A 27,956-nucleotide genomic window follows, 5' to 3' on the forward strand; every position below is an offset into this window, starting at 1 on the left:
GACGATCTCCGAGCAGGAGCAGAGGTCTCACTCCCACTCTACGGCTCGTTTCTCCGCAACGTAGGAAACTCCACCAAAGAAACTCGCCAGAAATACCGACTAACACGCTGGAAACAACACGGGAGAGTAAGTTGATCAGAGTGTGTTTTCAGTGACTGATAAAAAGTGTCATTTTCTTTAGTTTGTTTCGGCTTTAGCAGCTCGGGTTTAAGTGTCGCGCGTTTTAGCGCCAGAGACGGTGGTCGGCTGGCTAAGCTAACGCAGATGTGCCGGTTAGACAAGGCTGATTTATGGTTCCGCGTTACACCGACGCAGAACCTACGCCGTAGGGTACGCGGCGACGCGCACCGTACGGCGTGGGCTCTGCGTCGATTTAACGCGGAACCATATTTCAGGCTTAACCGCTGAGTCGGCGGTCGGTGTGGAGGGTGCATGGCTGTTGAAGAGCCGCCGTGGCCTGGTGGTTTAAGGTCGGTATGTTGGTGAACTTGAGGTTTGTGTGTGAGCTAAAGCCAGGCTTAGGGTTTAGGGTTTAGGGTTGGGGGGTGGAAGAGAACACCTGGAGCCTCGAGCACCCTCACCCTCAGACCAGGGAGCTGGAGCAGCTCTGCTGGAGAGAGTGATCAGACAGGGCTACAGCCTCAGCTCAGGTCTTCAGTGGGGGTTTCAGGCTCACACTTGCTCTAAAAGGCAAGGCAAGTTTATTTATATAGCGTAATTCAAAAAACAGTAATGTATAGAGCAGTCACACACTGGAACCATCTCCCCCGTGTATAGTTGCAATAAACAAGGTGTCAGGTTTTAAAAGGAGACTGAAGCAGCTGTGGTTCAGAAGGAAGTTATGATCTCTCCGAGGTATATATTGTGATTATTGTGCAAATTGTATGTATATTATACATTTAATAGTAAATATATTCTAAATCACTGTAGGCTATGAGTGTATATAGTATAGTAGTATGAGTATATTATAATGTATGAGTATATTATGGTACGTAGTATATTTATACTACTATAAATAGAGGTATGGGTATATTATAAATTATAAAGTCGTTGCAAAATATTTTGCTCAAAAGTGGATACAGATCTGGTGATAGTAGCAAATATTGTTTCTTAAGATGTGGATGGTTGGTCATGATGTGTGTGTATATAGACAGATTAACTGTGCTAGATATCCTAGGACTGTCCAATTAAAATGCAGTTTTAAAGGACGCAGTAATGCAACCCAGCATGACTCCTTTAAAATTACAAAAACAACAAAACCGTAAAAGAAAGAATCAAGCTTCACGATATATAGATAGATGTGTGTGTTTTCAAAACTAATACTTGTTGATGATAATCATCAGACATGGGCGGGTAACTTGCATCCCGTGCCAAGGGCAGTGACTTGTCAAAGGGCCCCTCTTGACCCGCCTGAAAGAAGACTAATGGCACTTTTACACTAGTACCTACTCAGCTCTGCTCAACTCAACTCGGCCTGGTTTCTTTTCCATAACAATTCAGCACCTGGAGCAGATGTAGGAGTATTTGATTGTGTGATCTAAACGGAGAAAACAACACTAAAGATGTAGATAATAGAGGAGATGATAGATGTGCTGCTGGGTCTGTGACTTGTGTTCGATATCAAGTTAAAAAATGAGAGTGAGAGAAACTTCAAGCGGTGGCGCTTTTCAATTTTTTCTAGCTTGTCTTGGCGCTGCTAAATAGTCAGCTGGAGCCGCGAGCAGCTATGAAGTGACAGAGCTCCTGGTGGATCTGGTCGTTCCTTCTCGCCCGTCTAGATCCCTATTTAATTCTCTCCTCAGCACCAGGTTTATGAACATCTGCACCTCAGAGTTGGATCACCAAACAGACTTCTGCGCTGCCATTGCCTGTTGAATAAAATGAACAAGAAGCCGTCAGAGTCTCTTTCACTGATGTCACATCCTGACTCAGACGTCTGACTCCAACCCCCCGACCAATCGGTGGCCTGTAGTGTGATGATGTCAGATACAGCCGACTCAGCCGCTTAGATCCTCAGCAGAATAGATACAGAAAAAGTATCAAATTTGGCTTCTTGCCTGAAATCACGACCAGGACCACATTCTCCTTCCCTGCTTGTTTTTAGCACGCGTATAAGCAGCAACAAAGCTGTTCAGTTTCATGTTTTGTTTCTGGTGATCCAATCCTACATCTGCATCAGTTTGTAATCTACGACACAACAGGTCATCATTGTGCAGTCTGTGCATACCATTCCTGACGTCTTACAATATCCAAGTTCGTGCAAAAAAAAAAAATGTGTTACTGCTTTGCACGTTCACTGGTCATGTTCGATTAGTGCCAGATGGGAGAAGGGAAAAAAACAAAGCACTTTGCTTGATTAATTGATCTGTATTGTTTAAATGTGATCAGTGGTATCACCAGATTGGTTTCTCTGACTAACTTTGCTTCTCTTCTTAAATTGTTTCAGGTCTGGAAAATGGCAGTTTCCCGTTGAGGTGACAGAGAAATACACAACACCGCTGTCCATTTTCTCTTCTGAGACCTGTGTCATTCATATGAGCAGTCACATTCCTTCTAGCATTTAAACAGACGAGGGAGAGTCGTCTTCTCACCCCATTTGCTTCAGCTAAAGTCCTCAGGACTCTAGCTCAGGCCTTCACCAGAGACCTGTCCTGTTTTAGCTGCGTGTTTCTGCCTCTCAGAGCTTCCTGTGACTCTCCATGAGGAGATCATGCAGACCTGCTGACCTGCTTCCCCGGTGAAAGGTCTGACTATTGTGCTGCTGTCGCTGCACCTGTGGTGGCAGTTATGAGTGCTGCTGATCAGGATTCACTCAGAACTTGTTGTCCGTACATGTGGAGCTGACATCTTAAAGTCCTTCCTGCTGAAGAAACACTCTGAGCAGGGAGCCAGGAGGAGTCTCGACTGTTAATCTGTTTTCTGACACTACCCCCCCGGGAGCCCCGCAGAAGTAACCGTGTCTCCTGTAGGCTGTGCCATGCCCACTAACCAGTCTTCCCCCTGGGGTGGGGGGAAGCTCCGGGCTTGTTCCAGTGCAGATAGTGCCCCGACTGCTGCCTCTGTTTGTACGCAAGACGAGACAAGTGCTGCCTCTGAAGTGCCTTTTGGTCGGACGCCCTCCGAGCTGTCCTGGAAAGAAGAGCAATCCAGTTGTCAGTCCTCTCCTGCTGCCTCATCAGTGGCCTCACCTACGGGATCTGTGCAGGAGAAGGAAGGCAGAAACACAACCAGCATCTGGGACCAGTTCCCTGCTGTGCTAGATGGGTCTGTAACCCTCCCACAACAACAAAAGTGGATTCACAGTCCAAATCAGGTAACGGCACCATCAGAACTTAAACGAACGGGCAGCAGCAGCAGCTGTAGCAGCTGCAGCAGCTCCTCCTCCAGCTACAAAGAGGAGCTCCAGGTGATGGACGCCATGCAGAAATGTGCAGGAATCCAAACCAGAGAAAACAGTTCAGCGGTGAAGATTCATCACGGTTCCTCGGGGGCGTTGATACTGGGGTTGGAGCCTCCTTCATCAGCTGAACATCCAGACCTGTTGATCAGAGGACATTCCCCTCTGAAGCACAGCAGCCGACTAACGGTGAGTTGTGACTTTTAAACACTGATTATTTGAGTCTGAATCTTGAATCTGTTTTATGCAAGGGGAAAAAAAGCAGCAGTAACATGCAACTTGCTCCTGAATTTGAGCTTGTTATATCTAAGTATAAAGCTCAGCGCATGCACTTGTTTGCACTTAATCACCTGAATGCATAACGGTTCCCATGACGACACAAAACGGGCAGTATTAGAAACATAAAACTTTAAACCCAGCATACCTGCAAATATATATATCGTTCTAACTTTGTGGGACACATCACAGGTAATCGGTGGCTCTGCAGTAAATCAGAGGGTTTTGTATCGTTTCACCTTTTCCTAAGGAACACCAAACATGGACTCCAGAGCAGATGACACAGATCATTCAAGCTTGATTTAACCACTCAAAGCATCATACAACACACACAGGAAGAACATCAAATAGATGGGATAAAAACTCAGCTTTACTATGAAGAACTTTTTAAAAAATTTAAAAATCTACCACTTAGTGAGCACGAGACAAGAACACTGGCAACAAAAGCCTGCTGTGAACAAGCTGATTGGATACGGACAGACTGATGAACTCTCTTTTTAATTTGTGAAAAGTAATCATTTCTGTGTTCAGTCTTCATTTTTTCTGGCTTTATAACAGTAATGCGTAATATCACGTTTATGCTATAATCTCATGCATTACCTTTATTTTAACACAGAATAACAAATTACTTTAATATTCTGTGTCACACACGAGGACAAATGGATGCTCCCATCAAATAGGACTACCAGTAAATATAGTTGTTGAGATGTTTGCAAATATAAAGGTGTTAAATAAGTAATAAGCCAGGTGTGAAATCTGTTGTATCATGTCACAGCAGATCAATGATCACCAGCTTTAATAAGGAATAAAGATATCGGGGGAAACTAGTTACCTCATAATTATACTGTATGCTGACTGGCTGCAGCTTAATGACAAGTGAATACGATGTCCTCTCAGTGAGGCATCGTATTTGATTACAGTGACACTAATAGGAAAACTGATTTACCGTTTTATATATATATTTTTGTGTATGGATTATTTGGAGACACCGAGCTTTGCTTTTACTGCCCTTTTTTCTCTTTGGGAAAGTAAACAAAAACACAAAAATGTAATGTGATGTTTCTGGTGTTATATGATCAGCTCTTTCAACTCCCACACTTCACACCTTCCTTTTTGTTTTGTCTCTTTAGCCTAAAGCTGCAGACTGTTCATCTCCACCACCAGTGCCTCACGTGTGCCTTGCTCTTCATAAACATCAGGGGACGACGCCAGGGAAGAAGCCCTCGTGCCATGAAAGCACAAAAAAAGAAACGAGGACCACTAGAAGAAAAACCAGTGTCACGCGGAGGAGCCGTTCGGCTAAAACAGCCCTGCAGCGCAGTCGGACACCAAAAGTCCACGCGACATCACGTCGTTTTAGCGGTCAGCTGCTGGCTAGAGGTGTTTCTGCAGCAGTTCCAGACCGTGAGCCCGTAATAGCAGGTAATCTGATACTTGCTAACTTAATATGCACAAAAACTGTTAGAGGGAAAAGACGACAGAGACACTAGCCCCTTTCACACAGAGATTCCGCAATATTGGTGTAAAGAAGTCCTGCCAATACGCCGCCTTTGTTGGTTCACACAGAACCATACAACGCCGGCATAACGCCGCTCCCGTCTGTAAATTCACACAGCATGCCGGCGTTCCGCAATCAGAGGCGTGACGACAGCGTCAGCGTCTAGTGGCATGCCGGCATGCCGGCTGTGTCATTCACACAGACCCCGTTTCGGCTCTGTGACTACCTCCGCTGCCGGCTTATTGGTGGGGCCACTTGGCCCCCCCATTCCGCCTCCGTGACTTTCACACAGAACAGCGAGGCGGCTTAAAGGCGCAACGTTCCCGCCTCGAACTGGCTGTGTGAAAGGGGCTACTGATTAGCGATTAATCTGCAGATCTGAATTCAGGAACATTAAACACTTGAGCACTTAAGTTTTGTGGTGTAATTCACATGCATGATGCCTTTACTTTCACTGGCCTGGACAAATGAATTGATAAAGAACTAAAAAAGTTTAACTTGGCAAAGTTTTAAGAGCTTTAACAACCTAAATGTTTGAAATCAGCCTCATAGAAATAGGGGTGTTACCTCAAACACTCAGCAGGCTTTTAATATCCACTAAACCAGTGATTCTTAACCATAGGGCCGCGGCCCACACTTGGGCCGCGAGCGCCATCTAGTGGGCCGCGAAAAAAATTCAGTTTTGTACGTGTGGGCCGCGGGGGCCGCGGGACTGCATAGCAACTCCCGACCAAATGAGGAGAAGAAGACCCTCAGCTAGCTTTAGGTGTAATAGTAAGAGAAATGGTGTGTATTTATAGAGAAAATCCTTCATTTTGCACAGAGTAGGTTTAGATCCGCCAGGATCAGGGATCGATTACTTGGGTCTGCGCCCAGAGCGAGCGAGCGCGGCGTGATCATTTATCCTGACTCGTCCGCGCAGCCGGGGAGGTCGGTGCCGCTCGGGCGGTGGGCTCCATCGTTACTGCTGAAGGATTGTACATGTAGATGTGTCTGCTGGACTGGACTGTTGTTCGGGCTCGCAAAAGCATCGGAAAGTGACTCTGCTGCAGCGGCCAGAGAGCTGCGGGTTCTGCCCGGCCGTCTCAGCTGATCAGGCTCGGATGAAATCCGACACGCGCAGTCCTGACAACTTATTAATGTAAATAAAACTTAGTAAGTTACTTAGTAAGTAATTAGCTTGACTCTTACAGAGATGAGAAGCCTAACAGGTGGAAAGGGAAGTTCAACCCGGAATGGACAGATTCATCCTGGTTCAGTCTTCCCACTGGGACAAAACCAGTGTCTCATACGTTCAGAGACTGTGGCGTTCAAAGTGCGAAAGTAAAACGCCACTGAAACAAAACACAAAGTTTTTCATCAAACATATCCACTCAAGTCTGAACTGAAGTCACAGAAAATAAGCTGACCATCTTAAACATGTTTGGGTCCACATACAGCTGTGAAGCAGCTTTCTCCACAATGAACATAATTAAAACTAAATATCGTTCCAGGTTCATCAATGAGCACCTTCTCATGTGCATGAGAACCTGACACCATCCAGCCCAGATTTAAAGTCCTGACAGGAGAAATTAGAGCTCAGTTCTCTCACTGAACGACAGAAAGTGAGGGCATAAGATTAAGGGGAAGAAAGAAAAACTGCAAAACTTTTAAATTGCTAAGATGTGTTTATATTAATTTATTATAAAAATGTGTTGAGACAATTAACAAAGAAAAGGGGAAATTCAAACTGCTGGTAAAGAAATAAAATAAGATAGCATTTGAAAAATAAAATAAAATCTTATTTATTTATTTTATTTTTAAGAGAAAAAAATGTGTAATTGAAGTTACACATGTTAATGGGCAAATATGTACTTTTTTAATATAACAGTCAGATGCAGATGTTGATACAACTATGAGGCTACTTGAATATATATATATATATGTATATATATATATTTATTATGATGTTCTGGACCTTCGCTGCTATACAGTGTTAATATTTAACGGGCCTCGGGCCACTCTGTACTGAAAAAATTGGGCCCCAAGGTCAGAAAGGTTAAGAACCCCTGCACTAAACCCTTCTTGTTTCAGCATCCAAGTAAAATGTAGTATGAAATCAAATAAACCCTTTAGATTTAAAAAAAATAAATTTTGAAGCGTGGAAGCCAGTCAGGTTCTGGAGGTCTGGAACCAAGACGCTCCTAAATGTTGCATCCGCTCTTCATGAGTTGGATCACTCAGTAACTAATTTAGGTAAATTTGCGAGACAGTGGGCGTGAGTTCATAGACGGTGAAATACCTGTCGGCACTCAGTGAATTGACAAAATGTTCCCGCTGCAGAAAGATGACACAAAATACCAAATACTGACATTTCTCCAAAACTGTAGTAGGTAGGTAAACTTTTTTTTTTTCTTTTTTAAAGCTCCATGTTCATGCACAGAACTATTTTTTTTTTTCAAGGAAAAACCAAAGAGGAAATAAGTAAATCCCCTTCATGTATGCGACTGCGTGTCCAAAATCATCCATCTCTTTACATAAAAGTGCATTGAAGAGCAGGACAAGTATTTTTTTCTTCACCCCACAAAGCTACAAGTTAAAATAAAAAAGTTTCCAATGTAATTTTTAGAAGAAAAAAAACCCAACACCTTTGATCTGTTAGCTTGTTGAATTATTCTATGTACAATTTACAATCCTTGGATTTCCCTAGGGATCAATAAAGTATCTATCTATCGATCTATCATTTACAGCTTCTAAAAGCTACAGACAAAGAAATGACGTAGCCGCCAGAGGAGGAGAAAGATCCTAGTTTTCCATTCTGATGTGAACTTTTATCTTAAATAAACATGCTGCCGGGGCACGGTGGCGCAGCTGGTAGTGCAGCGGTCTCACAGCAAGAAGGTCCTGGGTTCGATTCCCGCCGGGGGAAGCTGTGGGTGCTGAAGTGCGTGTTAGTTCCCCCATGACTTCAGTGCCCACACCATGGGTGGGGTTGGCGAAAGGGCCTTTCTGTGTGGAGTTTGCATGTTCTCCCCATGTTCCCTTGGGTAGCTAATGGGAGCTACCCTCACAAAAACATGCACACATGCCCCCTCTGGCCAACCGGGGCGCCAGATGGGGTGGGGAGGATCCGGCCGGAATAACGTGATCCTTCCACGCGCTACGTCCGGCCGGAGAAGCCCCACCCTGTCTGGTGAAAAGATGCGGCCTGCTCACTCCTCAGGTTTAGGAGGAGACCTGAGCTCAGTGCAGGGCCCTCCCGGGGTTGGTAGAGGATGGCAATGCCCAGGACTGTCACTTAGGTAGGAGCACGGGGTGGTAAAAATGGGAAAAAAAAAACGGGATAAAAATATTAAGAGAAAAATAAACATGCTGCAAGGTCATCTGTTGTGAAATGTGGAGACATGTTGATGTCAGATGTCGAGAGCACATGAAACACGGTCACAAGTGAGTTTCAATTGTCACGCGGACAGTTTCATCACTTTGGTTGCAGAATGAATTAACGTTTGAGTAGAAGTCGGCCTGATGTGAAAGAGGTCTGTGTTTATGTGTCCAGAACTTCTCCACACGGCGCTGGTCCCAACACGTGTCCAGGACCTTCTTTCTGACCAACTCTGCAAAGCTTTTGTTCTCAACCTTTATTTCTGCCTGCTCAAATCAACCAGTCAATAGAATTTGGACAGTTTTAGGCTTGAAACCAATGAGTTAAGGACCCCTCGTTGTAAATGTGATCATACTCAAACGGATTTCCACCTTGACCTTGATTGGCAGATACGATTACTGAACGCCTAAAGTTGCGTTAGCCTTTGAGGGATAAAAGACTGCAGCAGCAAGTCCTGACCTCAGAAATGTACCAATTGTTCTCAACCCCCAAACTGTCAAAGGTCAGGTTGATTCAAGTGAACAGAAATAAACTTGTGATGCAGAAACACATACATGGGAGTCCTGATCAGGAACAGCAGGGTCTGTTTTCAGGAGAGATTCAGGTCTCCATCTGATTGATCTCAGCTGACTGCTCTTCCTCCACAGATGTGAGCTCAGGTCAAGATGCAGTCCTGGTGGGGTCCGTGACCACTCAGATCTCAGCCATCCACCTCACCAAGGTGGATGGACAGCCTTCCTCCACGTCATCTCCATCCTCCTCCTCCTCATCCTCCTCCTTGTTGACGGAGGAGTGTCCGGTCAGGGAGGCTCAGCTGACGGGGTGAAAAACGCTTTTCTCATCAGATCGTCCTCCTCCATCTTTCCATTTTGAGCCTTTCACTCAGGTTTGTTGTGTTTTTTCTCAGGTCAGAGTGTGTCATGCAGGTGGATGGAATCGAGGAGGATCTGCCTGATGAGCTAGAGAATGCCTGCAGTGATGACGGTAAATTGGTAAAATACACTTGATCTCCTTCAGTCAGCTGCCACTTTGCTCAGCTCATGCTCTGCTCTCCTCTTCAGATGATTCGGACGGTTCTTCCATTATCGACACTTCATCCACAGCATCCATCCCCCTGGTCTCTAGGTAAGACATGCCCTGTAACTGCACGGATACCGCTACCAATAACAGGCCTGTGAGAATATTTGTGGAGTACTTTTTTTTCCCTTGGAGTAGCAATAGTGCTTCATCTTGGTGTAGGGCTGTGCGATTAATCGATTTTAAATCTAAATCGGATTTATTAATCAAAATCGATGTTAAAAAAAGGAAAATCGGAAAATCGATTTTCCTTTTTTGCAGCTGGCTGCATTACAGACAGAGCTCGTCTGGTCATCTTTGTTTGGTCAAGAAAATTGTAAATGTTGTCACTTTACTAAACTCAAGGAGGATTTACAGTATCTTTCAATTGCACTTCATTCCCAATAGGGAAATTTGTTTGCTATTTTTCTTTAAAAATAAAGATACAATTTTTGAAACAATTTATTCCATTGTGTTTTGTAGTTTTACCAAAAAAATCGAAATCGGGATTTCAGAGAAAAAAATCGGGATTTTATTTTTGTCCAAAATCGCCCAGCCCTATCTTGGTGTCTCGTTAACTTTGGAGGAGGTGGCTGGGAAGATGCAGGTCAGCGGATCTGTGCTCTGACCGCTGAACCCACAGCCCAGTTCTGAATACGCAGCAGAAAAGTATGGGTAGATCAGCACTCCTGTGGTGTATCACCTTCATATTTGAGGGGAGAACATTCACACTACTTCCATCTGAACCCTGTTCTGGTAAACACCTTCACATCAAAAGATGTTGAGCAGCTCGCAGAAAGCTTGTTGTTCCTTTATCCGGAACAACTCCGTCATGTTCACTCTATAATTACAGTTTTTTTGTTTGTCTTCTGACCTCGTTCTCATGAGGAACTCCACATCGGAGATACTTTACCCGGCCAGGATAGTCTTCAGCTACCTCTCGTTATATGCGGTATTCCTCTGTCCGCATGTTTCTCCCCAAAGAAGAAAAAAATCAACCGTATTTATTTTTTATTTTTTATTTTTTTATTTTATTAGTTTGCACACAATAAAATTAACACTTGCAATCAAAATAGTAAAACAAATGTGACAGGAGAGGTCAAAAAGCCAACAGGCTTATGCAACGGACCTCCCCTCAATTTAGGAAGTAAAACAGTAATTACAAAAAATCAAAAAACAAAAACAACAAGACGAAGACTATAAACAAAAACAAAGAAGGTTTGACTACATAGTAACAGATCATCAACACACAAAAAAAAAACAAAGAAAACTTGACATTTTTTAAATGTGAATTAAATGAGATGATAAATTTCTTTTAAAAATCTCTAGAGAAGCAGAGCTTTTGATAATGTGAGATTTGGAGTTCCATATCTGTACACTGCGATATCTGAGGGAATATTTGGTACCTTTTTCCTGGTTCTTGTGATTTACGTAAATATTTGCAGATAGGATCCCTTTTAAGAATAAAAAAAAATATGATTTCCCTCAAAACTGTCCTTGGTGTGTATTTGGGGGAAAAGTGTTTTTTTTTTCTCAGTTTAACACGCCCATTTGTGTCCTTCTGAGCCGTCACCCTCCCCTCGGTGCAGGACAGCTCTATGACTCTGAAATCTCCTGCGTATACATGGGACTCTGTCATTCTCTGCCGGTGTATTGTTGGAAGTGGCTGAAAGCAGCAGAGCGTGGTGGAAAGGTCTGCTGCTTTGTTCCTCGTCATGTTGTGTCCTTTGGTGGCCTCAACAGTAGAACTCCCTACCAACGACTCGGAGCTGATTCTCTGCGAAAACAGCCTGGATAGGGGCTGCTATTGTTACCTTTTTTTTTTTTTTTCCTTTGACCAGCTGATTTGTTTGTGTTTATTTACCCCCACGCTGCCCCCACCCCCCCCCACCCCTGCCTGGGAGCCTAAGCTCATGTATGTGCCGTATACTGATACATATGTCTGTAATACCAAAGACAACGTGTCGCTGGTGGGAAGAATTACATTTCAGAAGACAGACCTGGAAGTCATCCACCTCGCCTTCCTTCCTATATGACTGTCATGTAAGTGTCTCTGCTGTGTGAGTTTAAGTCGGTCAGAAAGTGTTACTCTCCTCCGCGTGACGTCTCGGACGACAAATTCTCACAAGCATCCTGTTACAAGCCTGCTGTCCTTCTACTTGTGTTACAGCCGTGTTCTCGTTTCTCTTAGTTAGAAGTCAGCGAGTGTAAACGGGGTTACATTACTTTTTAATCCCGTTTGGTCAAAGCTGTTATGTTCAAGTAACTAACTCCTGTGGTTAAATCAGAGCGGGAGGCTTTGAAGAAAAGATGTTATAGTAGTCATATTTATATTATATTTAATACTTATACTAATATTGCGATTGTGTTTGATTTGTGACCGTTAAAACTCACATTTAAGTTCCGTTCTGCATTATATTTTAAACGTGTGTTGAACAGGAACCACGTTGACTTACGTGATACACATATTTTTGTATTTGTTAAACAGTGACGTGTTTATCACTTCAAATCAGTTGTGGTCAAACTGCATTTTTCTGCTCATGTCAGCCTTGTTTAGAATATCTTAGGAATTGTGTATTTATTCATCAGGAGGTATTTTAGAGAGTTTCAAAGCCTTATTTAGTCGGTGTTTATTGTATGCCCTTGGCCTAAAAGTGCCTGATACAATTGTTATTGTTCCTCCTTTTATGAGGCTGTTTTCAAATTGTTTTACAGTCACAAACAACTCAGAAACATGGTCGAAACATCAACAATAGTTTCACGTGACTTTTTACATTTGTTTGTTTGTGTGTTGCCTCTTGTTGTGACGACAGGATTCAGCCCGTTTTCCACATCGTATATTTGTGCAGTTCACCCCCTTGAACAAATCAATAACCCTTCCATGAGACGGAGGACGTCTCTTTAGGACAGATGTTTAATCTGAGCATTTACAATGAACACCGCCCATTTCTCTGACAATGACAAGTATCCCTCTCACACTTGAATGGCTAGTGTGGTTAATACACGAGGAGAGCAGTACAGTTGATTGGTGAACTTGACTGTAAAAAAAGGAGGACATTGTTACTGTAAAACCAGTGAGCAGCTGTTTTGTTAGGTGTGTGTATGTGTGTTTATGTGTGTTTATGTGTGCATGTATCTGTGGGGCTGGGCGATATGGCCTTTTACTAATATCTCAATATTTTTTTTACTTCATCCTGCTACATGACATATGTATATAATATTTTATATATATATATATTTGAGGCATTCCTCGTGTTGCAGGTGTTGGAACAAATTTATAGTGCCGCTGCTTTTAGCGGCAACGGTTTAACGGCATATCTTGCAGAATGTTTCCTGATGCAAAAACATGCTCTTGCGGGACTGTCATTGATGAAGATACCCAGAAGCTTGAAGCAGGCTACCATCTCCACTGTTATAGAAATATTTATGGGGCCTTGTTGTTCACTCTTTTCTCCCTTTCTCTTCCCGCCCGTCTCTCAGCATTGAAGAACCAATGGTACTGGGGGTAGAGGACGACCGAGAAGAGCGGCCAGCGCTGCTTCCCAGTTTGTTTCCACTCGTGCCTCCAACCCTGTACTTCAGCACCGCCAATGAGAAAGGTCAGAACTCAAAAAGATCAAATGTAGTACTTGCTAAAAGCTGAACTGTCTCGTGGGAAGAGGTTCTGTCCTTTCTGTATCCCCAAACCCTTCTTATCTGGGATGTTTTCTTTTCATCTTTAAAGTGGAATTTTCCAGGGAGTGTGGGTATGTTTAGCAGCTTGTTTTGGGCAGCAGGTGGACACTTAATTTGTTCATCTTCTTACTGTGACCGTGGGTGATTTGGGTGAAGACATTTTTGTTGCTCTGATCATTTGTTAGTCGCCACTGAACACATGCTTCATGTTGATCAGCAACTCATAACGTTCCTCTGAACACCAGCAATCTCAGACACAAACAGTTTCTGAACAGCGTCTAACTTTAGCAGCAACTATCTTGCATCCTGCAACATCAACAGCGTCAGTATGAAAGCTCAGCTTTTGGATCATAAAAACATGCTAATTTTAATTCTCATGTGGATCATTTAACTGAGATTGCTCTGGTCCTACAAACAGTGGAACTCAGGTTTCCATTAGACTAAAAAGGACCAAATGTAAAAAAAAAAAGTCAAATATACACCCCGACTATAGATGGTGAAACATATTGAAAATGATAGAAGACACAACATTAAAGGATCATTTCATTTTGCAGACGAAGGTGCTATGTTTTTTAAGGTTAAAATAAAGTCAACATGCCTGAACCATAGAAGCAAAATACACATTACTGTGATATTTATTTGGGGGTTTCTTTCATCAGCACTTCCGTGTTTTCTTCAATTTTGCCCACAGTTTGTTGGTTATGATGCCTTTCTTTTTTTGTTCTTTGCAGTGGAGATGCTGCCTGCAGAGCAACGACGCCTGTTGAAATGGAAGATGAGCACCGTAACCCCCAACATCGTCAAGCACACAATCGCCAGGTCACACTTCAAAGCCACCAAGAGTGAGTCGTCGCACAGTTGTTACGGGAAACAGTCGATCCTCTTTTGCTTTTAATGTATTCAAAGTGTTGTGTGTTTTTGATTATTTGTGTCACTTTAGATCACTGTTGTGGTTATTTTTTTTTTCTTCCAATATATCTGAATACAGTCTTATGTTTTTACAGCAATAACAGTTTTTACATTACATTTAGCCGATGTGTTTATCCAAGCCAGATAAGTCAGCATTTGCAGTGACTTGCAAGTGCAGTTTATGACAGAGGATGTTCGTGGGAGAGGAAAGTTTTTAAGAGCGTCTTTAATGAGGGGCGACTCTGCTCTTCTGGACGCTGGCAGCTTGTCCCACTATTCAGGAACCAGATGGACCAGAACATTCTCAACTGCAATGTGTGAAGAGAGGGGAAGACAAGTTGGTGTTCCTGTGATGAACACAATGCTCACAAAGGGGTGTAAGCCTTCTGGACCTTTTTGTAGTGATTTGATTGCACAAGCTGGAAGTATGGTGTCATTTTTTAGTTTTTGTTGTAAAGAGCAAAGCGGTGGGACCGGGACAATGAGGCAGCGTGGTTAGAGGAAGAAAGCTGATCATCAAACTTGACACCCAGGTTCTTTGTAACCTTTGTGGGAGTGACAGTAGTAGATGCAACATTTATGTCAATCTTGACGCTGAGTGAATGATGGGTAGGGAAAGTCAGGGCAGTTTCAGGCCCCGTTTACACGTAGCAAAAACGGTGGCGTTTTCATGTGTTTTGGCCGTTCGTTTACACGAAAACGAAGCTTAAAGTCTCCAAAAACGATCATTTCTGAAAACTCCAGCCAAAGTGGAGATTTTCAAAAACTCAGTTTTCACATTTGCTTGTAAACGGAGGGAAACGGAGATTTAGGCTTCAGAACGTCACATTATGAGACAGAAACGTCACCAGCATCATGAGTGCCACCTGTGTTTACAATTCGTTTGGCCACCGTCAATATTTTCTTGTATTTTACCGGTTTTATATTCTAAAATCACACTTAAAATACTCCACTTCTCTGTCACTCCAAACGAAAGACTCTTGTTCCGTCTTGGAAGTAACTGGCAGTCAAAGCTGATTTATGGTTCCGTGTTACACCAACGCAGAGCCTACGGCGTAGGGTACGCAGCGACGCGTACCCTACGCCGTAGGCTACGCCGTCGATTTAACGCGGAACCATAAATCAGGCTTCACACGTGTCATTTGTTGACGTTTTTTTCCAGGATTCTGATTGGCTAGCATGACTTTATGCTTCTCGTTACACTGCCCCCTGTAGGTTTGGCTGCTCATAGCACCTTAACAGCGTATTTTTGCGGGTTCGTGTAAATGAAGAGATTTTGAAAAACAATCTCGTGTAAACGATGGAATTTTTCAAAACGTGGAGGGGGAAATATCTGTTTTTGTAAATACCCGGCTATGTGTAAACGTGGCCTCAGACAGATGAGGTTGTGAATCGATCCATAGTTCATGCAGACAGGTCAGAGAGGCAAGCTGAGATTCGTGCAGAGACTGTGGGGTCCGGTGCAAATGGCAGGAAGAGCTGTGTATCGTCTGCATAGCAGTGATGTGAGAAACTGTGTGATTGAATATTCTGGCCCAGGGAGGTGGTGTGTATGGCAAAGAAACGGGGCCCTAATATCAAGCCCTGGGGCACCCCTTGGGAGAGGCAATGTTTAGTGACCACCTCAAGGCTCAAAAAGATTCCTGTAAAACACACCTGCTCTGTTACTCATGAACTTTTAAAATCTGCTGTTGCTGCAGAGAGCCATGACTGGTTGGGCTGCTGGGGACACCACATGAAGTCTCCCAGTTTCAGGTCACTTGCAGAGCACCAGAAGGTGAGAGCCGGCAGACACATCCTGGTCAGCACTGCCATGCCAGTTGAGTTCTGACGTGGCCACTTTGCTTGCTTTTGCTTCCAGTTGAACCACTTCCCGGGAACATTTCAGATTGGTAGGAAGGACAGGCTGTGGAGGAATCTGTCCAAGATGCAGCTTCGCTTCGGCAAACAGGAGTTCAGCTTTTTCCCACGGACCTTCATCCTTCCTCAGGACATCAAGCTGCTCCGTAAGGCCTGGGAGGATGGCAGCTCCAAGCAGAAGTGGATCATCAAACCCGTATGCTCTGCTTGTAGATCTTTTCATCTTTCAGCTCAAGCTGAGTGTTTGCTCAAAATATTTGTGTCTGCAATCAGGTTTAATTGAAAGTTGTTTTTCTTTTAAACCATTATTTGTTTTCGTGCCTTTTTTAGCCTGCGTCAGCCAGAGGAATAGGTATCCAGGTTATCCACAAATGGAGTCAGATTCCTCGTAAGAGACCACTTCTAGTACAAAAGTAAGTCAGACTCGACAGGAGCTGAACAGCTCGGCGTTTCCCACAAACCATCCCAACACATCAGTGTTTGTTTGCAGGTACCTTAGCAAGCCCTACCTCATCAGCGGTAACAAATTTGACTTGCGCATCTACGTCTATGTGACGTCCTACGATCCCCTCAGGATTTACATCTTCTCTGACGGACTGGTTCGATTCGCCAGCTGCAAGTGAGATTTCTCCACATCCATCACACAGAACACGTGGAATGAGAATGTTTAGAGTAAAAACTTGTGTCCCTCCAGGTATTCATCTTCCATGAAGACTCTTGGAAACAAGTTCATGCATCTGACCAACTACAGCGTCAACAAGAAGAACTCCGAGTACCAGACGAATAGCGACGACAAGGCCTGCCAAGGACACAAATGGTAACAGCGAGCGCCAATCACAAAGGGACTTGTCAAGTTGTTAAAAAGACTGTCCTGAAGAGTTTAAAGTGCCTGTGTAGTTTGGTTTCTTCAGTGGTCACTTTGAATTAGCTCTGTCTCAAGTAGCACTGATAAAATTGACAAGACTGTTGGTCACCGAGCATCATTAGGTCTTCTGTTTCTTGGGTGCTTGCCATTCTCCGTCTTTCACTGGCTTATGGAGTTACCCAGGGTGCAAAGTTGTTACAACAAATGACACGCATGTATGTGTTTTTTTTTTTTTTTTTTTCTCCTCAGGGCTTTGAAGGCCTTGTGGCAGTATCTGGGCTCTAAAGGCGTCAACACCACCCTGTTATGGGAGAAGATTAAAGACATTGTGATTAAAACTGTCATAGGGTAAGTTTTCCAACACAGTTTCCAACCACCTGCAGGACTTGTTTTACTCTTTGTGTTAGAGGAGAGGAGCTCATGGGAGAAACTATTTTTATCCCACCTGTTTAATCTGAGAATATTATTGTGGGTAAAAGTTAGGGGTGTAACGATACACTAATCTCACGATACGGTACGATACACGATATTGAGGTCACGATAACGATACGATACGATATTATAGCAGTATTTTTTAACAACCTTGAATGAGGAATATATAACTGGAAAAAATTTATTTTATTTGAAAGACACATAATACAAAACAATGCTGTGCGTTTGCCCTATTTTTACAGTTTGTAATGCTTTATAACTGTTTAAGTTTTAAAGAGAAAGCCAGGCCAACCATTTTCCACAAACTGAACTAAAAGTAAATGTCAGGTTTGCATTATGCATCTTCAGTTTCATATAATAAAAATATTTTGCCACAAACTGAATAGTTTCTCTCATGTATGATTTGACTTTTTTCTTTTCCAGAAATTTAACAACTAAAATTGAATAAATAAATACAAGTAAATAAATACATACAATTTTACATCATAAAAAGATGTATTCCTGCTCACCTTATAAGTGTAAGAGGAGATTCATTTTTGTTAAGAAGGTTATTTTGGTAATTCAGGGTTCATTATTTTGTAAATATATTCTTTATATTCTGTAAATCAGGGACTATAATTACACTAGTCAGTATATCAGTTGTTAGTATGTTTTAGATTGGGCGGAGTGATACAGCACTAGGTGCTGTGTTGATGTCCTAAAATCCTACGCTGTTGAGCGGACATTGAAGTACACGCAAACTCACGCAGAAGTTGTCTCCGTGTTTATCCTACTCACGACCCCAAAAAGGTTTAATTTAATAAGGTAAGGCTTAACTCTACACCAGACTTACATCAGTAAAGGTTCAGACATCAAAACAGGACTGCAAAACGGGACTACTTTCTCCTGAGCGGAGGAAGATTTTGGTCCGCGCAGCCGCGGCCGCGGTCGGATGCGCGTTTCTAGTCAACACAATAGATTAATATTAATAACATAATATCGCGATACAGGTTGTCACCTCCACGACACGTATCGTGACGTTTTTGTATCGCGAAATTTCGTGGCACGATATATTGTTACACCCCTAGTAAAAGTAATTTTTCAATTAGGGCTGAACGATGAATTGCATTTGCGATAACATCGCGATGTGATAAAATGAGATTTTCTAACCGCAAAGGCTGCAATTTGACCAGTCACGTGATCCCTGGTCACGTTGCCGGCAGGGAAAAAAAGTCAACAGTGCTGCGTGTCCGCGTGTAACCTATCTACCATGGCCTCAGTAACCTACGCTGTAGGCTCTGCATTAGTGTAACGCAGAACCATAAATCAGCCTTGCGTCGCGCTGTGAGCCTGAACCTGCAGCTCATCAGGATGAGAGCTTAAAGAGCGGGGCTGCCAGTTGTTCATTGCTGTTTCGTTTTGTTAACTCTGTGAGCTTTGTTGGTTTGTTTGTTAGTTTGCTTTTTTTCTCTCTGTGATTTTTGAGTTATTTGTGAAGAAGTTCTGAGTTCCCTGTGAGGAAGGTTTTTTTTTGTGGGAGTTTTTCTGTGTTTTTTCTATTAAACTATGCCTCGTTTTGGCTAAAGTTTAACCCGGTTTGGTGTCGTGCGATTGGGTTCAGAGAGAACGACCCATAACACTCGTGTGTAGAAGTGTTAAAGAGGTAAAGCCACAGATTTGTTTTCTTTATTGTTGTAATCTGTGCTTTAAATAAATCTGACATTGTTTATTATAAAATAGACTGATTTATTGCTTGTGTAGTTGAAAAATACATGAGAACAGGACCTTGAAAAAAAATAATCGCATATTAAATCGCAATATTGAGGAAAAAAATCGCAATTAGATTATTTTCAAAAATTGTTCAGCCCTATTTTCAATCCATATTGACACATTGCATGTATAGATTGTTGTCATGATTGATTGTTGTAGTTACAAATGCTGTTGGCTTTGTGTGCGGCTACATGAGGCTGTGAACCGGCGAGGGTTCTAGATTCAGAGCTGACTGGAACGTCCTCAGTCGAAAAGGGGCTGCAATTGAATGAAGGTTATTTCTAAACATGTATAATCCATACTCACTGAGACAGACTCACGTTTGTGGTCTTATGTTGTAAGTGGGAGATGTTTATTGTTGGGGATTCCAGGTGATGGTCAAGTCAGGGAGTGTTGTGGATTTTCCACTTGATCAGAGAGTTTGTTAGAAAAGATTAAAATGGTTTTGAAACTATTTACATCACTCGGTGGTTTGTTTTTCAGCTCTGAGCCGTATGTCAACACCCTGCTGAAGATGCACGTTAAAACGCCTTACAGCTGCCATGAGCTGTTTGGCTTTGACATAATGCTGGATGAGAACCTGAAACCGTGGATCCTGGAGGTCAACATATCACCCAGGTAACAAACCCACACAAAGATCACACACTTGAAATCACACATGGCCTTTCAGGGCTCATTTTTAACTCTCTCCGCCAGCCTCCACTCCAACTCGCCACTTGACGTTTCCATCAAAGGGCAGATGATCCGGGATCTCCTGAACCTCGCCGGCTTCCACATCCCTCAGAGAGAAGAGCTGGTGTCCCCCTGCAGCAGCGCCTCCAGCTCCACCAGCAGGTAAGAAGTCGCTACTGCATCTCAGCAGCTGTCACTGGTAAAACAACAGATTCTTCACAGTTGACTCGGCTTTTGAAAATGAAATCCACAAAATTCAAGATGGATGAAGATATGAGCTTTTATACTTGAACTGAGTGTACGTGTCTGCAGTTTGTGTGGCGGGAACAGGGACAAGACCCATCTGTCTACTGATGAAAAAGTCAAACGAGCGTTTTACCTCACGCAGCGTTACGCTGACCAGGTACACACACACACACACACACATAAACACACACAAACACACAAACACACACACTGGATTGTCTTCTTTATAAGGGACCTATTTTGAAGCAAAAAAAACAAAACACTTTCTCTGTTTTAGAGTATATATTTCACTGTCTGAAGACTTTACCAACACAAAAAAAACCTACTTACTTGTCATTGTTTTAGTTACCCAAAATGTATAAATAAGTCATTCAAAGAGTCGTTCACGTTTCTGTGGTTCTGTGGACTCGCAGGACTCACCGAGGTGCAGTGCCTTTATGTAATTTCCATGTAGCCTTTGTATACGATGTAATGTAGCTGCATCTATTTATCTTAGGTAAAATCAATCCAATCAAATTTAAACGATTGACGCATGACTTTTATAGCGTTTGCTAACAAATGTTGAATAAAACTGCAGAGTTGCAGTTTAAGAGAAAAAAACAAAACTGGTGACGATTGTTAACTGGATTTCCACATTAGCAACTAGTTGAAAAACAATGTTGATAAACAGAAAGACAAAGTCAGTAGTTTGGAATAAAAGCACAAAGTTGAATCATGTGAATTCACATTCCTAGTCTTCTTCAGAGGATTTCAGTGGACAGTTTAATGTTTAACTTAAAAGTGTTTCAGGAAAAGGTCCAGGTCAAAGTTTTGACATTAAAGAGTTAATTTTCTTTCTGGTTTTACCTTTTAAAGACAAAAATGAAAAATGCAACAGTTTAATTTCCAACTTGTCTCCATCAGGACTTCCTCTCCTCAATGTTGGAGGTTTTGACTCCGGAGGACGTCCGTGTGCTGGCGGAGAGCGAGGACGAGCTGAGCCGTCGGGGACAGTTTGAACGGGTTTTTCCATCGCCCTCATCATCACGCTACCTTCGGTTTTTTGAGTGTCCCAGATATCTGAACATCCTGCTGGACCAGTGGGAGCAGAAGAACTGGAGCGACAGGACCAAAGGTGCGATTTTTGTGTCGAAATCTGTTATAAAGTACAGATGTCTGAGATACTTGACATGCATACTTTAAGACTGGGGGTGGATAGTTCATAAAAAGCTTTTTGTCTTCCGGTGCAGGTATCGGTTTGTTGAGTACGCTGTGTCTGAAAGGAGTCCATCTGGGAACCAGTGACCCTGCACACATGGTGAGAAACTGAAGTAACCCGTCACCTCAGACTGTTGGTCTCGTATTTTCTGCACAGTTTTAATGTATGAAAAATAGTTTTCAAAAAGCACACAAACACATATGTGCACAAAAACACATACTCAGTTATTTGTGGTTTTACTTAACTGCTGACTTGAGGTAAATGTTTTTGTAAATGATTGTGAAATATAACTTTCAAATTGTGAAACTGAAACAAAAAGTACAGAAAATACAAATTAACGGCCGATACAAAAACGATGTCAGTTAATAACGGACATGGCTGATCTAGAATTCATAGATCTACGGCAGAGCAGCGTCCGCGAACGGATCTCGACCGTTATATTAACACATAACTATATAAAAGTGTCAAACGGAACAGTTTACACTTGCACTCTAACAATGGCAAATGTACTCACTTATATTGCCACTTCGAGGATTAAAACAAACAGTTGGAGGAAACGTGAGCATCTGAACGCTGTCTGTGCGTTTCTCTTATTGTGGAGCAGAAGAAGAAAACACTTCCGGTTACCTCACTTCATGTACTTTCACGGACTATCGGAAAATCCCAAAACAGATAAATAAACGAACTATGCCCACTACAGGCCTGAAAATGCTACTGCAAATGCAGGTTATAACAGTTCCAATACAGCCTCGGTATTCCTGGAGGAGAGCTGGAGGAGGTGGAGAAGTTAATGGAGGGATAGCATGCAGTGTGAAAATATTGATATAATCTCTAGTAAGCAGAAGTTAGATGGTTGGTGCTTGGTCTACCTTGAATGCTAAAACCCATGATGCAAGGCGTCACTACAGGGAAACCCGGTCATTGGGATCATGTGATTAGCTTCTTTTACGTGGTTGCATACTAGGAACTAACAATGACCGGCAGACCACCTCTTCCTCCTCCCGACTCTTTTTCTTGCTCTTATCCTTCTTCTCCATCTTCATCTTCAATTAGATGAGACAGAGTTGTGCTTCTCCCCATTTCAGGCTGGTGCACAAAATAGCTTTTTGAGTGATTTCTAATGTCATCACGTTGAAATATTTACTCTGGGACGAGAGCTTGTCTCAGCCCTCACACATGCAGCATCCAGCTGATTGTCATGGCCCGTGTGCCTCCCTGGTAAACCAGACACAACTGCCTTAACCTCATCGTCCCTCAGTTAAAGGTGTTCTGACGCCGCTGAGATTGAAGGACATGTTAAAGTGAGCTGAGGTATTAATCTGGGTGACATTCCTGTCTGCAAGAGGGGGAAAACTATTTGCTTGTGACCAAATATTATAAAATGCAAGCAAACGTATTCAGCTGCTCAGCTGTTTGTAAACGCAGGGACAAAAAGTAAGGAAATAAATAAATCAAATACCTTGATACTAGGGGTGTAACAATATATCTTGCCACGAAATTATGCGATACAAAAACGTCACGAAACGTGTAGTGGAGGTGACAAAGTGTATCGCGATATTGGATTATTAATATTAATCTATTGTGTTGACTAGAAACGCGCATCCGACCACGCGTGACAACCACGCCTCGACCTGCCGACCAAAATCTTACTACGCTCAGAAGAACGTAGTACCGTCTTGCAGTCCCGTTTTGAGCTCTGAACTTTTACTTATGTAAGGCTGGTGTAGAGTTAAGCCTTACCTTATTAAATTAAACCTTTTTCGGGTCGTGAGTAGGATAAACACGGGGACAACTTCTGCTGAGTGTACTTTAATGTCCGCTCAACAGTGTAGGATTTTAGAACATCATCACAGCACCTAGTGCTGTATCACTCCGCCCAATCTAAAATAGATTAACAACTACAGATAAACTGACTAGTGTCATTATAGTCCCTGATTTACATCAGAATATAAAGAATATATTTATAAAATAATGAACCCTGAATTACCAAAATAAACTTCTTAACAAAAATAAATCTCCTCTTACACTTATAAGGTGAGCATGAATCAATCTTTTTTATGATGTAAAATTGTATGTATATATTTACTTTTATTTATTTATTTAATTTTAGTTGTTAAATTTCTGGAAAAGAAAAAAGTCAAATCATACATGAGAGAAACTATTCAGTTTGTGGCAAAATATTTGTACTTGTATGAAACTGAAGATGCATAATGCAAACCTGACATTTACTTTTAGTTCAGTTTGTGGAAAATGGTTGGCCTGGCTTTCTCTTTAAAACTTAAACGGTTATAAAGCATTACAAACTTTAACAATAGGGCAAATACACAGCATTGTTTTGTATTTTGTGTCTTTCAAATAAAAGACAATTTTTTCCAGTCGTATGTTCCTCATTCAAGGTTGTTAAAAAAATACTGCTATAATATCGTATCGTATCGTTATCGGGACCTCAATATCGTGTATCGTACCGTATCGTGAGATTAGTGTATCGTTACACCCCGTCTTGATACCAAAACTGAAAGTTTGATGTCCACTTAACAAATGACTATCTGGATCAGAATATTCAGGTCCGACCTTCACAGTGAGACAGAAAAAGCATGAAAACTACTTTAAATGACTGAGCGATTCTGTGTCTTTGTCCTTGTGTCCAGTGGTCCAAGTATAGCTCCAGGTGCGAGTTGCCAAGAAGTGGTGTGACGAGCGCATCCAGGCCCAGGTACGTGCACGGCACCGGAGCAGGTCTCACAGACCCAACGCATATTTCACCTGCATATTTGTTGAGGGATTTGTGACCCTGCAGTGAGTGTTGGTTGTGTGTTCTCCAGCGTGGTGGTGACGCACCAGCCCCGCCCCCACCCCAGCGCCGCGGACGGCTCAGACATGGAGGCCGCCTCTCCCAGTCCAGAGTCCAGCAGCAGCAGCAGCCCGACCCAGAGCTTCCAGGACCCGGAGCTGGCCCCGTCCTGCTGACGGGATGTCCGGTACTGAGAACAGACGGTCCGGGTTCTCTGGACCAGAACACCCAAACACAACTTCATGCTGAGGCGTAACAGCTGACAACCTTGTGCTGGACGTGGTTTTTGAAAATGACTTGAAAGCTGTGCCGAAATCAAAACTGCAGTCACTTTGTGGGTTTTCTCTCTCGGGCCTTGGCGCTTGATGACATCTACAATTAAATTCTCAGAATTAATGGGACGCCGCAGTCGGGAGTGTTTGAAGCTGGTTGCAGATGCCTGATCTTTGATTTGACAGTGATGCAGTGCAGATTTTTATAGTAATGGAGAAACTCTGATACCAGTATAAGCAGAATGCTTCTCAATGAATGTTACCGGTCGCTCACTAACATTATCAGCATGTGAAGCTGCTTGTTTGAGCTGCGTTGAACAGATTTAGCAAAGTTTAACCCAGAAACGACCTCTGTCGGCTGATTTTTGTGTTGTTTTTTTTTTTTTTTTTTTTTTTTAATCCCTAATTTTTTCCCCGATATTTTTTTTTCCCCCCCATTTTATCAGCCAGTGCTCCTACCTAAGTCGGTCCTGGGCATTGCTCCCCTCTACCAACCCCGGGAGGCCCTGCACTGAGCTCAGGTCTCCTCCTTATCCTGAGGAGTGAGCAGGCCACTTCTTTTCACCAGACGTGGGGTTTCTCCAGCCGGACGTAGCGCGTGGAAGGATCACGTTATTCCGCCCAGATCCTCCCCACCCCATCTGTTCCCCGGTTGGCCAGAGGGGGCATGTATAGCCCAGGACTGTTGCATGTTTTTGTGAGGGTAGCTCACATTAGCTACCCAAGGGAACACGGGGAGAACATGCAAACTCCACACAGAAAGGCCCTTTCACCAAACCCACCCAGGGTGAAGTCATGGGGGAACTTAACACGCATTTCAGCGCCCACAGCGTCCCCGGCGGGAATTTAACCCTTCTTGCTGTGAGACAGCTGCACTACCAGCTGCGCCACCATGCCCCCAGACTTTTGTGTTTTAACAGAGTTTTCAACCTGTTGTTTACATGACGATTGTGGCTTCAAGGGATCAAATCACTGTGATAACTCTCATAGTCCACCGTGGATGTTTTATTTTTTCCTGCCTCTTTTAATCTTCTCACCATTTTTGTTCTGAACATCTCCTAACAAGCAGTTTGTCCTCTCGGAGCTTTTCCGGATTTAAACTGTGAATAAGAAGAGCTGGAGTCGGAGCGGTGCTGCTGAACGTCTCGGGGGTCGTTCACCCCCTTAAACGCTTGGTGGTGGCCCACAGGGGGGAGATGATGTCTCGACACTGTGATTTCATTCATGCTTTTACATTTGACTGCTGTTTCAGCGTTCGGAGCCTGTTTATCACATTCCTCAAAGACTCATGGACTCTGGGGGGTGGGTTATGGTTTTTATTCACGACCTGAGCTCAAAAGATCCGATGTTTATGAACCGCTCAGATGTTAACAAGCACTTTTAAAAGGTGCTTCACTTTTTGTTTCTGTGACTTCTTGAAAACTGCTAAAAACACGTAAATGTTCATCACTGCCGGGTGGAAGCAGAGCTATACGGGCTGCCTGGGACGGATGCTTAACGCTCACTCAGGGTGAACAGAAGCGTTTAAAAGAGGAGATGTGGTTGCTACAACAACGTTGGTGACACACAGACACAACAGGCAGGTTACAGGGAAAGAAAACCGAATGTCTGCTTCCGTTGGCAGGAGCATGTCAAGCATCTTCTCTGAGGACAGTTGAAGTGTTGACAGATGAAGCCAAAAGGTGATGGAAACGCTGCTGGAGATGAAAATGGGTCGCTGCTAACGTGAAACCACCTTTCCTCTCTACCTAATGTTCCTAAAATCGTTCTGTTGGGGTGTGAGTTCAAAAGGCCTCTAAGAGTTTATTTGACACTAGTGGGAAAACTGCAGGAGACTCGTGTCTCGATAAACAGAAGTGAAACGTTTGGTGACGTGCGTGTTTCTACCTGACGTGCCCACAAAAAAGCAAAAGAAGCACGATCAGGCGGTTTGCTGTGTTTTCGTAGAAAACTGTTCAAAAACATGAACCAAACATTATTTTACTGAAGCTTTTGCTCAGGACTGGTTGAACCAGCTGCACCTTGAATCTGACCAAAGTGACGGCCGTCTCCGTCACATCGTGCTGCAGCAGTCGCACCGCCGAGTTTCACGCCAGTTGAATGCCTAAACCTTAGTCCTATTAACAGAAGCTGCTGCGTTTACATGTTCAAGGGCTGTTGTAAATGCTCAGGATGACAATTTGAAAATAAAGCTTATTTGACATACAAGTTGAATTTGGAGTGATTTCTTTTTTGTCAAACACTGTGTTTAACTTGCATGTATCTGTGTGTGTTTGTTTTTTAGCTGACAGTTGACCCGTGTTTCAGTTTGGTGTAGATTATTGATCTGGACGTGTAAGTGATGCTGTCGCAATTTTCTCTGCTGCAGGAGTCTGAAGCTCCACAGAAGAGACGGTTCAGGTGTTGGACGTCTCAAACGGTGGACTCGGAGCTGCTCGTTCAGAAGGGAAGTACAGCGATTCATCGAATTCTCTTGAGTTTAAAGACTGCATGTCAGAGAAGTGACATTTACAGCTCTTTAATCTGACATCCACCTGAAAAGATGCTGCTGCTGCTTTTCTTTTTTTTTTTTTTTTTTAAACCCCTAGAGCAGGGCTATTCAATTGGCGGCCCACGGGCCACATGCGGCCCGCCAGGAGCTTTTATGTGGCCCCTGGTCATATTTCAAAAAGGGGGTGTTTGTTGAAAAAAAAAAAAAAAATTTTTTTTTTTTTTTTTTTTTTAAATAATATTTTTATAACTGGCTACTATGGACTAAAATGGTTGTGCTCAATGCTTAATATAATATTCAAATAAGGAAATCTTGGTGGAAAGTGGTGCTTTGTCATTATGGCGTGTTTTATTAAAAGTAGGTCAATATCAACTTCATTAAGTTTGCACAATGCATGGTTTCAAAATGAAAAATAATTTCTTTATCTGAATATTATATTTAACATTCACAATTACTAAATCTGGAGACAATTAATACATAATTCATATGTAAACTAGATATATTCAAATGTATAATACAAATGTATTATATTTACATAAGTCTTCGTCTTTGAGTGCAAAATACATTTTGAAAACCCCCACATTTTCAAATTGTGCGGCCCTCTCCATACAGTCCTTTTGCAGATGTGGCCCCCGGCCGAATCTAGTTGAATACCCCTGCCCTAGAGGAAATCCCAGCCTGCACAACATATAAATCAGTGTCAAGTGTCCTGATCTGTCATATTCTAAATGTAAGGATCCAGTAAAACAGTTGTAAACTACTAAAACCGAACTCTCCTCTGTCACCAGTAGTCGCTGGGATTCCTGCGTTAAACATGAATGTAAAGCTGAAAGTCAGAAAGTGTGAACCGGTCGACATTCCACAATCTGGCTGAAGGCCTCCTGAAGTCTCGACCCCGGGGCCAAGAGTGTCAGCTTTCATTGTCATGAATCTGCGGCCGACTTCATTTCCTTCCCCGCGCCGCTGCAGCTTAACTGAGCGGGTTTTAAAGATGAGTTTGGGAAAGTGTCTGGCAGTGGTCTGGATGTGAGCTGGCAGCTGTGCAGAGCAGATCTTCTGCTGGAGCTGTTCATTACTTCTATAAATAGTTAATGCTCAATGAAACATGAACGTCTCACATTGACCAAGCACCGAAGCCTTAAAGCTGCACCGTTCTCTAGGTTTTAACTAGAAAATGCATAAACTGGCCATACCAGATAAACTTTAAC

General features: G+C 42.9%; 1 protein-coding gene across 3 annotated transcripts; it reads left to right on the forward strand.

The window, feature by feature from the left end:
- Positions 1-26,465, forward strand: ttll4 (tubulin tyrosine ligase-like family, member 4). 3 transcript variants are annotated; one of them, XM_061724096.1, is made up of 21 exons: positions 1-126; positions 2,447-3,586; positions 4,804-5,095; positions 9,180-9,354; positions 9,440-9,516; positions 9,594-9,657; positions 13,069-13,187; positions 13,995-14,105; positions 15,873-15,949; positions 16,034-16,228; positions 16,363-16,445; positions 16,523-16,651; positions 16,727-16,849; positions 17,147-17,245; positions 19,562-19,696; positions 19,775-19,912; positions 20,063-20,153; positions 20,900-21,110; positions 21,226-21,293; positions 23,843-23,907; positions 24,017-26,465. In XM_061724096.1, exons 2-21 carry the CDS (start codon positions 2,978-2,980, stop codon positions 24,159-24,161), a joined length of 3,006 nt encoding a protein of 1,001 aa, XP_061580080.1. In that variant the 5' UTR covers positions 1-126; positions 2,447-2,977; the 3' UTR covers positions 24,162-26,465. The 3 variants fall into 3 exon arrangements, with proteins under 3 accessions (XP_061580080.1, XP_061580081.1, XP_061580082.1); XM_061724097.1 differs by lacking the exon at positions 1-126 and adding an exon at positions 416-470; XM_061724098.1 differs by lacking the exons at positions 1-126; positions 2,447-3,586; positions 4,804-5,095; ... (1 more) ...; positions 9,440-9,516; positions 9,594-9,657 and adding an exon at positions 11,487-11,631.
- Positions 26,466-27,956: the final 1,491 nt, after the last annotated feature.

Source organism: Cololabis saira, chromosome 6 (assembly GCF_033807715.1).
Source record: "Cololabis saira isolate AMF1-May2022 chromosome 6, fColSai1.1, whole genome shotgun sequence".
Classification (NCBI taxonomy): domain Eukaryota; kingdom Metazoa; phylum Chordata; class Actinopteri; order Beloniformes; family Belonidae; genus Cololabis; species Cololabis saira.